At 44.4% G+C, this 14,445-nt stretch overlaps 1 protein-coding gene across 2 annotated transcripts in view; it reads left to right on the top strand.

The window, feature by feature from the left end:
• The window catches only part of LOC147033598 (zinc finger protein 862-like), a 32,818-nt gene extending 31,216 nt beyond the window's left edge, over positions 1-1,602 (top strand). For both annotated transcript variants that reach the window (XM_085857139.1, XM_085857149.1), the window contains one exon: positions 95-1,602. In XM_085857139.1, coding sequence (XP_085713265.1) covers positions 95-1,175 — 1,081 coding nt within the window. In that variant the 3' untranslated portion in view covers positions 1,176-1,602. The remainder of the gene's footprint in view (positions 1-94) is intronic.
• The last annotated feature ends 12,843 nt before the right edge of the window (positions 1,603-14,445 follow it).

Below are 14,445 nucleotides of genomic sequence, written 5' to 3'. Positions count from 1 at the left end.
CTTCTGTAGCCACGTTATTGCCTCGATATTTATTTTCCGTGTCTTGAAGCGGTGTTGTTATTTTTGGGTTTTTTTCAAACACATCTGCTTGCAGGTGGTTGTCTTTCTGCGACAGCACGCAGGCCGTCGCTGGGTGCATACCATCAATAATCATCGCCCTTCATGCAGCCACAGAAGACCACTCAGACGCCATCAGGAAAACGCTATTGATAGGCCTGACTAAGGATATTGCAACTTATAAGTTTGCCATGCTTACCCACTTCTTGGCCGATGCGATCTGCTTCCTTGGCATCTTGAGAAAGAGCATGCTGATGGAAAATCCAACTTTCCAGCAGCTGAAGAAGCGGATAGACACGTGCGTCACGGCGTTGCAGTCCTTGCGTCACATGGATGGGCCCTACATGAAGCAGCTGAAGGGCGTCTTCCCTGCACTGCCACCAGACTCTGGTTTAACGGAATGGGGTACGCACAGTATCAAAGACACTGTGAAAGAGCGCGCCAAGTTTCAAACTGCGAGGGACTTGTTTTTGGGTGAGATTTTAACCAGGCTAGAAACGACATTTCCAGACAAAGATATAATGAGTGCTTTTGACGTCTTTTCTCCAATGGCGGTTGCCGGAGAAGAAGCCAATGGCAAGTTTGACCGACTTGTTGAACTCTACGGTAAAGGGAAGTTCTTGAATTGGAAAAATCACGACCGACTGATTGATCCCGAGGCAACAAGACTGGAGTGGACATCGTTGCAAGGCGATGTTTCCAAGTTCGGCTCAACGCAGGAGTTTTATTTGCGGTTCCTGAAGACAAACGCAAATGATTATCCCAACGTGACTCGGCTTGTGGCTGTCGGTCTCACCGTTCCCATCACCTCCGTTAATTGTGAACGTGGTATTCTGAAGTACAATGCAATAAAGACAGACGATATGAATTCCTTGAGAGTTGAGAACGTTGACAGGTTGCTAACTCTGAACTCCGAAACCTCTCGCTTCCAAGACTTTGACTACGAGACAGCCTTCATCGAGTGGTGCTCCATGAAAGACAGACGAGCATTTGATTTCACGATGAGGAGGTACGAGACACCTGCAGCTCACTCGGTGGCAGCGCAGGACTTTGAGGATCCGGAAGTCGATGCCATTGACGAGAACCCTGTTCTCGATCTGAACAAGAACTCTGAGTGAAAAAGGGATTCATCCTGTCATTTAAAAAAAAAAAAAAATTATTGACTTTCTTTGTAATTTTCTGGAATAGTCCGAGGTGGTGTTGAATTTCACTTGATGGATTGGTGTTGGAATTGAAAACTGGACACGACATTCATTTTGAACTGTGACATTCCAGGTTGTACTATGATTTCCTCTTGTTTTTGTTTCTCATTCGCCACGGCGGTTGTGTGTTTATATCGTGTTACTTTATTTCTATACGGTTACGTTATGCGGTGTTTTGTTTGACTGTGATGCTCAACCGAATCTGTAGCCTGGATACTTGACATAAAAATATAACAACACACTAAATCTCAGTGATTAGTTGCTTTTATTGTGATTACGTGCAAGATAAAATGCAGACTTGGAATGTGGTCTGATGTGCCATGAAATAAATGTTTTCTCCATTGTCTTTTGTACATTTTTTTTTTTCCATGATACGTCATCAATACTAAAAAAAACAAACAAAAAAAAACTTTATTTTGTGGCAGGATGCAAGATTGAGTTTCGTTAATTGTCCCAATTTGACGAAAAGGTGGTTCGCGAAGAGGACTTGATCCCATCTGCTCCCGGCATCCACAGAGAGGTCCCATGTAGATGAGATCCCATCTACTCTTCAGAGGTCCCAGGGCTCTTCTAAGTATTTATTTATTTATTTATTTATTTATTTATTTTTATCCCACACACGCAAAGCAAAAAGTGGGATTAAGCAATCGGTTTACTTTGTCTGTCTGTGTCCACAAATGTCAGTTGATGATTGAGGAACAACTTGCAACGGCGGTAAACTTCTGAATTTTTTTTTTTCCCTGCAACCTTTAAACCTTTATTTTATTTCAATTGAATTATATACACGAACACTGGAGAACACAAATTGCTTTATTGGCACGTTGAGTTTAGCCTTTCAAAAAACCTTTTCATTAGTAGTACTTGGCCAATCAAATTTGCTGCTCGCAGACCCCACCCATGTCTTTTTTTTTTTTTCCTCAAGAAGGATGTGACTGAAAAGAGCAGTAATAAAAAAAAAATGTAGGGATGTGGGGAACACACCAGCAGGAGCATTGAGGGGCAAAATGAAGGTGAAGTTGGAGAAAGCAGGGATGTGGTGAAGAATGAGGAGTAGGTGAGTGCACGGGGTAAACAAGATGGATACAGCCACAAACTGTCAATCGCAGAAGTGAAAGGAAAAAAAAAATGGAAACTTGGAAAGAGGTGGAGTTGAGCAGGATTAATGGGGGTAGAAAAGAACATTGTTGTGGATTGGGGATGACTTGAGCACCATTTTTATTTTTTTATTTTTTTTAGATCCTCGTGGAGGATCTCTGTCTTACTCACGTTGTTGTTCTTCATCTTCTTCTTGTGGACTTTTTTGTTTCACAGCCTCCAGTTTTCATCGAAACTTCCTGAAACCGCATATATATGTAAAAATACCCTGCGCAGACAGTAACCATCTCCCATTTTGAAAATTTCTCCGAGAAAAAAAGTTATGACGTCAAAATATCTCCCCTAATGGAAATAGCCTAAAAAATTATCTCAAACTAGGCAAACGTTTTGAATCCTGTTTGCGGGAATCGAACAGGGCATTAGCAGAAATGAATTACCGCATATATGATGCATCACTATGACGTATCAATTTTTATGACGTCATTCCTATTTTTTGACATTTTTTGTTTCACCACCCAGAGTTTTCATCGGATCTTCATGAAACTTGCCATGTATATGCAGAAAGCCCACGCGCAGGCAGTAACCATCTCCGATTTTGAAAATTCTTCCTAGAAAAAAAAAGTTGACGTCATATCGCCGCTAATGGAAATCACCGCTACCAATATCTCCGAAACTAGGCAAGCTGTTTGAATTTTGTTTGCGGGAATCAAGCCGGGCATTAGCACAGATAATTTATCGCAAACCTGATACATCACAATGACGTCATATTCGTTTTTATGACATCATCATTAAGAGGACGAGGATCTTGGTTCATTCGAGCTTGTTTTAAAAAAAAAAATTGTTTCATTGGATTTTGTTTGCTACACAAATTAACCAAATTGAACAGGAGCTTGAACTGCTGAGAGTACGGTATGGGCATGGCAGCACTTTGAGGTCGGTCTAAACATGTCGAATGAAAAGGGCCGGTCTATACAAATTAGAGAGAGAGGAGAGACACACACAAAAACAAGAGAGGGATAAGTAGATCGCATTAGATGCAACAAAATAATTCTCAGAGGGCACATGACCTTTAACCTTTGACCTGCTGAACCCGAAATCTATTCAGTTCGTCTTTGTGTCGGTACGCCATACATGTTACCAAGTTTGGTTGAAATCCCTTTCGTGGTTCATTTTGCGGTGACGAAGATTTTCAATTGAAAGGTCAAATAATGTTTGACCATTTGAACCCCAAATCAAATCGGTTCATCATATTGCAGTTCATATTTGTGCCATAGATGGTTTTAAAATGGAATTCGATTGGTACTTATAGGTATTTAGGATCAATGGGGGTACATATGGATATTGGCAGGACTAGTCGGTAGCTGAGGTATTGATCAGTGGTACATGTGTCGTGATTTGTGATCTGTGAGAGGGTCTTCTCAAAAGTTGAATATGTGTCGGAGTTTGTGCATTGCTCGTCTTCATTGTGGGTGTTTCTCTCCCCCCCCCCGGCCCCCAATCGCCTTCCCAGCACCCCACCCCAGTGTTCACGCCCCCTCCAGGAATCGATCAACTCATTAATTGTGAGGTGGTGCTAATGTGGCACAGGCACGATGGGCCAAATGGCCACTTCTTGTGTTGACATTGTGTTCATCCTGCTAATTGATGAAAATTAAATTTTGAGCTTTCATGTGCAGCTTGTGGCTGTTGGTTGCATCATTTTCTGGAGATGTGGCTGTGCCGCTGATGCCCTCTATTACCAGCATGCTGGTACTCATTTTGCTGACCTCGGAATGATGACAGGCCGAGTTAACCCAACACGACAGGGGCTCGAACTCGACCTTACGATCTTAAGTCAGCCACCTTTACCCTTAAGCGAACACCAGGCTAACTTAAGGTCTGAACATATTAAACAAATATGAATCTGTTCTAAGAGAGCACGGTGCATGCTGGGTACTTGTTTAATTGTTTTGAGGGTGGTGCCTGCTTGCCTGCTCACTGCGCGTGATGCATGCTGGGTACTTGTTTTGAGGGCGGTGCCTGCTTGCCTGCTCACTGCGCGTGATGCATGCTGGGTACTTGTTTTGATGGCGGTGCCTGCTTGCCTGCTCGTTGCGCGTGATGCATGCTGGGTACTTGTTTTGATGGCGGTGCCTGCTTGCCTGCTCACTGCGCGTGATGCATGCTGGGTACTTGTTTTGATGGCGGTGCCTGCTTGCCTGCTCACTGCGCGTGATGCATGCTGGGTACTTGTTTTGATGGCGGTGCCTGCTTGCCTGCTCGTTGCGCGTGATGCATGCTGGGTACTTGTTTTGATGGCGGTGCCTGCTTGCCTGCTCACTGCGCGTGATGCATGCTGGGTACTTGTTTTGATGGCGGTGCCTGCTTGCCTGCTCACTGCGCGTGATGCATGCTGGGTATTTGTTTTGGGGGCGGTGCCTGCTTGCCTGCTCGTTGCGCGTGATGCATGCTGGGTTGTTTTGCGTTGGGGTCGGTGCACGGCTTCTCACGTAAAGATCATGGGTTTGGATGGGTGATTATCTGAGATGTTAGTGAACAGCCATCTTGAAGACCTGGAGGGAAGAATGAGATTGAAGAGAATGTGGAAGTTAATTCCACCGGTGGGAAAACGAGGAACGAATGAGCGGAGGTGAGCAGTGATCCTTGATTTTGAGAGTCTTACGAGGAGGCGGTCGCTGGTGGACTGCATCTGCCATGCAGATACCTGGGGGACAAAGTATGGAGAGGGCAGAGGATGGAAGACCATAAAGGAAGCGGAAGAAGGCAGAGCGACCACCGACGTGTCTGCGATGGAAAAGTGATTGGCCCATCGACTCGGCTTCATTGCGGGGGGGGGGGGGGGGGGTATTCCAATAATCTTGAAGGCCTTTGTTTCCATGGCATCAAGCTGAGCAAGATGTGATGCAGGGGTACCCACCCAGAGGGGAGAGCAGTACTCCATCAAACTCTTTGTCTCTTGATATTCACTCTTTGAAGTCTCTTTCATCTTCTAAACCTGAATGGAACAGTTTCCCCAAAACCTTTATCCTGATACTCATGTAGTTACTGGTCAACACCTTGTCGTACCCTCATACGACAAGAGCTTTATAAATACCGTTTTATTATCCTCACCAGAGGGTAATTGCATTTTCGGTCCATTTGCCCACACATTATGTGGTAACATAGGCCACAAGTGCGTAGCCTGTAGTATACCTTCTCTTTTTCAACTCTTACCTCGATAAAGAATGTTCAGTACAATTAGAATGTGAGCACGTCTATAGGAAGTCTCTTTATTACATCTAACGAATATGTGTTTGTGGTTCTGCGAAGCTGGTACTCCCCCAAGGCAATAGTGTTGCGAATCTGGAAGCCATGAACACACAACAGCCAGGTCCTATAGATCAGTTATATCAGTAAGTACGTGTTTCTCGTTAGGGTCCCGTCCCGAGTCTAATGGGAATTAAATGTTCGTGCGCTGCGGAGTTATTTTGATCGGGTTTTCTTTTACATTTTTACATCACTTACAACGACGACAACACCTTTGCTCCATCCTGACGCCATAATGCTCGTGGTGGGCGGAGTTCAAGAAGGACTTGGCGTCTCTCTGGACCAATCGGAGAGATGCGAGCGAGTTTGCCGTTGGTCGGCCAATGAGAGCCTACGCAGGACAATGTTACTCCTCTTCCTGTTTGAGGGGCGGTCCGCTGTGGCGCCCGCCACGCGCCCCGGTCCAATCAGCGGACTTGGTGCTCCTTTTGGCCAATCACGGGGGCGACGAGCGCATTTGCGCGCCAAAACCGTCCAGTGAGGGAGAGCGGGTCGGAGGAGGTGGCCCCTCTCCTCTGAAGGAGTGGATAATTGTTCGGCGCAATCTGACTGGTAGAGAGTTGGTTTTGGTCTGCCGGATCGCCTGGCCTTGCCTGCTGGCGCTTGCTGCCTCCTCCGCGCTCGCGCTGGTTGGCGTCCGCCCTTCACCCTCCGTCCCGGGTACTTGGAGTGGCATCATGGTAGCGGGTTCGAGTCCCGCCGGTCCAGGACGTCGAAGACCACACGAGGTGGACAGGCCCAAGATGTCTATGGTTTCCAGCTCATCTTCCCTCGAGCTGGAAACCTCGAATAAAGACCTCGAGGTCCATCTTCTTTGGGGGTATTTGTGTGTGCGTGTGTGTCCTTGGGCCCCGTATATAAGTGGAAACTGTTAAGTGCCTGTGTTCCTTGTACATTATTTGCCTTGCTTTAGTCATGATAACTCTGCTCTTTGTGTGTTCCCTCCCTGCCTATTGTAAATAAATATCCCTTTTATTGGATGTACCAGCTCGTTTCTGTGTTTCTTTCATTGCCTGAGCACGGTGCATGTTGGGAAATTGGGAAGCGGCAAATTGTGCATTTGGTCCGGCGGCTCTGGTAACTCCGCTCGGTTACGCCGGATCCGAGCCGTTACCGCGACTCGGATCGGACAGTCGGCCGAGGGTGTGGTTTCCCTGGTAGTTGGACGGCATGAGTACTTAAGTAAATTGGAGTTAGACAAGTGGACCCTACCTCACGCCTTCGAAATATTGGCGACCACAGTCTTTTAAGGGACCCTTGCCTCTCGGAGTTCTCCGAGAAGCACGATCTAGATTCCGGGTGTTCGGTGGAGCCGACTCTACTGCTCTACCTTGCAGTCGTGCTCGCCGCCGACGCCCGGCTCCACAACAATAGCACACATCGTGATCACAAGATAGTCATCTTGTTAGTATTTGTTTCGTTAGCCCTTCCACATGTTGAGTGGGTAATTGGGACAAGACGCGTTGTGTAGGGTTTTTCGTTAGGTCTTCAATCCCTTGCTCTTTCACTTATTTTATTCACTCTATTTCACACGCGAACTCCGCCATGCATGCATGCACTCCATGGACCAAGGATATGCTCTCATGAGGAGGATATGCTGCAGCATCCCTGTTTAAACCACGCGGTTTCCCTGTTCAAATGGCATGACATGAACCAACCACCACCTCACCTCAGACCCTCACCGCTGACCCTCATCACGATGCAACAGCGCTCACCATGGTCGCAACATCGCCTCCCCAAAATCCCCACAACGGCCTATGCCTGACCTCTTCACCACCAAAGCCACAACCGCTGCCAACCACTTTAAGAGTGAATTTTTATAAGATAGGCCCAAAATGGTAAGATTTGAACATTGATGTCTTCAGATATTTTTCAAATTTTTATCCTAGGTTGTGTGTGGTCTAAAACTCAGAAAGCCAAATTTTTGATGTGATTGACCCATTCCCTGCCGTTTGGGCCACACCCAAAGTTTGGAGATTTTGACAATTTTTTTTTTTTGGGGAGATTTTTTTACATGTTCTTTCATCTTGCCAAGACAAAGAAAAGGAAATTACAAATGGCATGATGGGGAAAAAAGTCATGTAAGGCGGCAAATACAACTGAAATAAATCACCTTGCATCTCATAATTCGTCGTTTCAAGATAAAGAATGTATACAAAAGACAAAATTTGCTCAAAACAGCATTTATTTCATAATACATACATATTTTACAGTTTCAAATAGAATCAGCAATGGAATATAGTGGACTTCTGTAGCAAGTGATGGAAATTGGTGATAGAGGCAGACCATGTACATGTGTACATATATGCGAATATGATGGCCAATCCAAGACCCAAATTAAAAATCCATGACCCTGAAGTCAAGCTGCACGGACTGCGCAGGATTCATTTGTCAAGAACATAATCCTGGGAAGGGACCTAAGATCGTTCCAGTGGCACACCCTCCACCCATGGGTCCTTTTGTACATATTCAAATTGATTTCAGGCAGCAGCCACGGTGGGGGTGGCAAAACGTCATCGGTATTACTGCTACTAAACTTATAAACCTTCCAATGAATCAACTCTTATTTCGAAGGTTGCAGGATGAGAAATTTCTTTCTTGTGGATGTCCAGTGATGTGATGGATACGTGCGCCACCTGCTCGACAATTAGACAAAACGGCTTCCCAAGCTGATACATTGTCATGGGCATGGTGGGAATGTTGGGTGTTCCAATTCCTACTCATTTAACTCGAGAATTAGGTGTGGAATTAGGACCTCTGGCCAGACAGCATGCATGTTGTTCGCGGTGGACACCCCAGTAAACATGTTGGGCAGAGATTTGTAATGCCAATTGAATTGTACAGTAAAGTGTACTCCAGACAGAGTTTATTTGGAAATTCCTCAATCATCGTGTGAAACTGTTTGGAATTTGCTGCAGACAACCACTGAAACCCTTGTGTATTGGTGGTTAATAGTCTTTCTAGTGCTTTTAAAGGGTCATTTTGCAAAATTGGATGGATTGTATGTCTGAAGTACAGGACTGGATAATTCATAACCAAATAGACCTTTTTGCAGTGGAAGCCTCATCTGCACTGCAGAGCATACTATTATGCACAGGTTCCACAAGGTTATACGCAGGCTCCGCTAGGTGGACCCCATTCGGAGCGGAAACGCGAGGTGCTTCACTACCTGGCGCAGGTCCGAGTAAACAAAGTGCAAAAGGGTTAATTCCCCAACAGGGGTTGCTACACATCTTACCTGGCCAAGCGATTAGTAGTGATAGTAAATAATATTTTGTGGCATTCAGACCATCCGCACCCTCTATAAATTCCAGTGTGATTTTTTTTTTTTTTTTAACTTGGGTTTGAAAAGAAATGCAGTACATTGAATATTTGGCAGCTATGAAGTGGAATGTCTGCTGTTCTGTTCCCCTTGCCTCGATAGCATTTTGCGTGAGCGGAGTATTTTGAGCTGCAATTTGGAATGCCATTCACCTATTAAATGACTCGACTTTGAACTAATTTGATTGAGGTCAAGAGGCTGCGGTGTATTTTTCCAAGACCCACCGACGTGAAATGGAAAGTAGCTGTTTTCTATTTTGCAGAACTTTACATTTATAAAAAGGTGTTCCTTTTTTGACCTATTTCCTGCAAGTGATTTTGCACACCTGCTGAAACACCTGCGATATCGCTCTACAGCATGTTTGAGTTCACGGACTTCTGGTTGTTTTTTCTCAGATGTAAAGCTTTTATGTTGGCAGAAGGTGGTTGGAGATTAGCAAGTAACTCGCAATGAGGGCATTCTGCATTAACACATGCAAAAAATGTTGAATAACATTTTGGCGATTTTGCACATCCAAATTCACATTTGAATAACTGCTTTGATTCGAATTCTACACGCCAATGTCACACAACAGTGACCTTTATACATATGGATGGGTCACCTTATGCATATGGAGTCTTAAGAACACATTGTTTCATTTTAGTTTGTGGAATGCAAATCCAATGAATTTTTTTTTTTTTTATGTGCACTATTGTATTTGTTTGTTTCGACCAAGGAATGGATTTTATTTAAAGTGGGTTTATGCAAGTGCTTAGATGGTTCGAGTAAGTTGGATGGAATGTGCAGTGTTTTTTTCTGTTGGCAAGTGCAAGAGAAGTGCACTTTCCTTTTTTAAAGGATGGACAGTAGAGAGGTTTTGAAAGTTGATGGATGGAACAATTCGGAATGATAACGAGAAAGGTTGGTAATAGATTTTTTTTAATTTTTTTTATTTTTATGCGATGATGTTTCAAAGGGGAATGCTGGACCAGACGAAGCTGTTAAAAGCCACGACGATTTCCCTGGATGCCCTATTGGTGTCTCAATATGTTTTAACACCAGCCGCAATTGCTCCTTCTCTTGACGATGTCGTTGCTTTACAAGCAGCCGTTGATACAGCGGAGAGAGATTTATGGATAATATCCGGATGCAAATTTGATGATGATTCTAAAAGCTATGGAAATCGCACAATAACCACGTAGTGGCTCCAAAAGCTTTGTTACCATGGCTTCCTCGTCTGGCACATGGCGTTGGCCATATGAGAAAAGGGGGGGATGTATGTGTTCCTCTATTGTGAAGCGATGGTATGCCCCCAGGCTTTATCCCAGTTGCAGAACAATATTGGAGGGCATGCCAAATTTGTCAAGATCAAAATCCTGGGAAGGGACCTAAGATTGTTCCAGTGGCAAACCCTCTGCCCATGGGGTCCTTTTGTACATATTCAAATTGATTTCAGACAGCTGCCAAAATCTTGTGGGTATGAGTACATCCTCGTAGTAGTGGATATGTTTCCTGATATGAGTGAGTTGAGACCAGAACATCGTGGGGAGCCAGCGCAAACACCTTATGGACACCAACTCTTGCCTTTATATACTCGACTGTAGTGTATCGAATGCTAGTCTGGTCGGTGAGTGCCTACGAAGGCCATTTACGTTCAGTTCAACGCCGCAATGAGAACAGTGTCTGGAACCCACAAGTCAACGAGGACTGGTTCCATATCCTCTCCAATATTGCTCCACCAGCCATCCAAAGGGATGTTGCTGTCATCCGAATACTTCAGCCACCTTTCACAGGCCGAAATTCCAGCCCAGCACCTCCTCGTTGAACATCCACGCTGCTGCCTCAAGTCCCGAAAAGCACTATGGAACTACACCGAGCTCCTTACCAGAGCCCATTGTGTAACAAAAAATAATTATATTAATTTATTCTCAATTATATTCACTTGTTGCTCTTACTTTTCTTAATCGAACACAGTATAAAATAAGGTTTTACTTTTTTACTGAAATTTAAGTACTTTAATGTTTCAATGTGCTCTGAAATTAAAGCATAGAATAAATAAACAATTTCAGATAAAATAGAAATCATAGAATTGTTTTGTTGAACAAAATTTAATCGAAATTTTTGACTCATTAAAGTTGCCTCCTTTTGCAGATGTAACAGCCGAACATACTCGTGGCATTCTTTCTGCAATGGAAATCAAATATTGTTCGGAAAGTTCTTCCCATCACTGTTGCAGAAGTTCCCACAAATGTGTTGCACTTGTAGATTGTTTTGCTTTCACCCTTCTGTCCAGTTCATCCCAAACCAGCTCGATGGGGTTTAAGTCTGGAGACTGTGCTGGCCATTCCATGATTTGAAGCCTACCGTCTGGTTCTTTTCTTCTAAGGTAGTTCTGACATAGCCTGGAGGTATATTTTGGGTCCTTATCTTGCTGTAGGATGAACCCCTGACCAACGAGGCATTGACCAGAGGGTATTGCATGGCACTGCAAAATTCTGTGGTAGCCCTTTTGGTTCAGGGTGCCAGTCACTCTGTGCAAGTCGCCGACTCTGGATCCAGCAAAAGAGCCCCAGATCATCACGCTTCCTCCTCCATGTTTGACAGTTGGTGTCACACACTGAGGAACCATCCTTTTGCCTACTCGACAGCATACAAAAACCCTGCGTGATGAACCGAAGATTTCAAATTTTGATTCATCGGTCCATAAGACCTTCTTCCAGTTTTCAGTAGTTCACTGGGGGTGCTTCATGGCCCAGGCAAGCCTCTTTTTCTCATTTTGCCATCTTAGCAATGGCTTTCTTACTGCCACTCGACCTGTCAAACCTGTAGCTTGAAGTCTTCTCTTCACAGTTGAAACTGAGACTTCCTTACTTTGACCAGTGTTAATTAAGCTGTGCTTGAACCTGCTGTCCTGTGAGCCGCCAATCACACAAGCTGTTTACTCCCAGAAACTTGTCTTCTGATTGTGTTGTGGCTTTGGGTCTGCCAGACGTCTTCCTGTCAGAGTTTCCTCCAGTTTCTAAGTGCCTTTTGATGGTGTAGGAAACTGTACTCACTGACACCTTGGCTTCTTTGCAATTTCTCGAAAGGAAAAACCTACACTTTCAAGGGTTATAATGTTCTGTCTGTCTTCCTATGTTAATTGCCTTTTTTTCACGCCATTATGATAGTAATATACTACTTCCTGCAGTGCAATATTGTCCATATAATGCTTCAGAGAGTATAGCAACACAGTCTGTTCCAACACTGCTTTTATACAGACAGGGGGTTTGTAACTAATCAACAAAAGTGGGACACCTGTAGGAATTGTTTGCATCAACTTTCAAGGCTTAATTTACTTCCATTGCTGCAGAACAGCTGCAGTTGCTAACCCACGACTTGTTCCCTGAAAAGGGCCTTTTATAACAACTCTGAAATTTACATTATTTTTCAGTTTTTGGAAACCTAAACTTTTTTTTAACCTCTGGCAGTTTACCGCTTAGCTTTCTACCATTTCAGGTTATTCACTGGACTTGAACAACTTAAATTTCAGTAAAAAGTGGAAAAATGGGGGTGTTCTCAAACTTTTGACCGGTAGTGTTGGCAATGGGACAGCACTGGATGACAGGGCCATTGCGGCAGCATCCGTGACAGATGCGCTCACCAAATGCAGAGTCGTCCGGACGATGGAGCACATCATGTTGCACTGTCCCTTGCAGCAGCTACCGAGAGTACCTTTAGCCCTCCACCAACTAACCCCGAGGCAGCCATGTACCAGCACAACTCTTTAAAACCAAGAACGTTGAATTTTTTTTTCTACCTAGTTGAAGCTCATCAAGGAGCTAATTGTACCTGTTTTATAATTTATTTTGAATCTCTTGGTACAGGTTTCTGACGGATAATGGATTCGTCGGGTCAGGTCACTTTTGGACCGATTCTGGTTTTCATGGAAAGCCAGAACTTAACGGAATCATCGCTCCAAGCTGCAGTTACGGGTCTCGGGATTGAGTTCCTCGGAGCGCTCTGTGCCGGTGCTGAACCCGCTTCAGTGAGGGTTCGACTCCGTACTTTATCTGCATAAAAGTTCACCTACATCATGTACGCAGAGCTCTTCCGTTTCATGGAGTTGTGCTGTGCACATCAGGGTGTGGAATGGACAGTCGGAGCCGGATGTGGAAAGGATGCCAAGGAAACGGGAGGACCTGCTGAAGTCCTAAAGGTCAAGAGAGAAGCCGAGGACTCGTTTGGTCCTGAAGCTGGTAAGTCGTTGGAAGATCAGCTTGATTTTGATGATTATTCTAAGCTATGGAAATCGCACAATAACTGCGTAGTGAGTCACAATCAAGTTCTCACAAGTAAAATCTGAGGCAGGTGATCCTCGTCGTTCTCCTTTAACTCCTCGTCAATGAATTGTTTTACTTGGTTAAGAAGACGGTCAAATGTGTCGACTCAGTCAATTTTTTTTTTTTAATCTTTGTCGTGAGTCATTTGATGGTTTTGACTTTTGAACATGTAAAAGTCTTAGCGATCTCTTCCTGGACCCAGGGAGCAGGTGTGACCGAGTGTGTGGAACTGGTCTAGGGAGTGTCAAATTGGTAAAGACTTGTTTCTTTCTCCATTATGTAGCATCGACTCAATTCCCATGCATGTACCCCTACTTGGCAGGTGTGGCGAGTATGAAAAACACCCCTCAACCATAAGTTTAGAGAGGCATTCGACCAGCAGTGAAATGAAATAGGCGAGTCTGAGATTTTGTCAGTACGTACAGGCCTTTAACCATTTGACATGTCCTAGGCTGATCCCACACAGAGAGCAGGTGACAATGTGTGTCGGTCTCAGGTTTCAGGCCTTCAGCTTCAGACCTCTGTTTGTTTAGCCTGTGGCCCAGTGCAATTGGAATTATCAAGTCATATATGCATATAAGCAGTCAGCATGTTTTGCTTCATATACATAACCCAGGTTGATTTTATTTTCGGAAGCTATCAAGGCAGCAATTTGTTGCCTATACACCACCCAAATAAAGGGATGTCTGAAGAACGTGTTGCACATTTGCAACAAGATCGCCCACAGGGCAGGATCACCCATAATAATTATAATCTATATCCGAGTATAATGCAGCAAGTGTTTTGTATGTATGTATGTATGTATGTATGTATGTATGTATGTATGTATGTCCGCTCTATACCCATTGGTTGGACAGCTGGCCTGACTTCACCCACAAGTGTAACCTAAAAAAAAAAGTCCACCATTTTGGTGAGCCTAAGACTTCTTCGGAAGTGTCATCTTCACAACTGCCATGTCCTCCGATCATTTTTCTGTTCAGTGTCAAACAGCCACAGCGACTGTGAAAAGGAGCATCAAATATCAAAAGGTTGGAGCGGATAGGCGTCATGTGAAGGCAAGAGCATGTCTCGGCCTTCCGCTTCCGGCCTCTTGTCTCAGTCTATTTGTTAGTTACTGCCGTCCCCATTTTCAGACGGTGAGCAGCAACTTGTCTCTATTGAA

Source organism: Eptatretus burgeri, chromosome 2, assembly GCF_056783735.1.
Source record: "Eptatretus burgeri isolate ZD-2024b chromosome 2, Ebu_testis_v1, whole genome shotgun sequence".
Lineage (NCBI taxonomy): Eukaryota > Metazoa > Chordata > Myxini > Myxiniformes > Myxinidae > Eptatretus > Eptatretus burgeri.
Note: the sequence above shows the minus strand (reverse complement) of the source record. Positions and strands in the feature narration are given on the sequence as shown.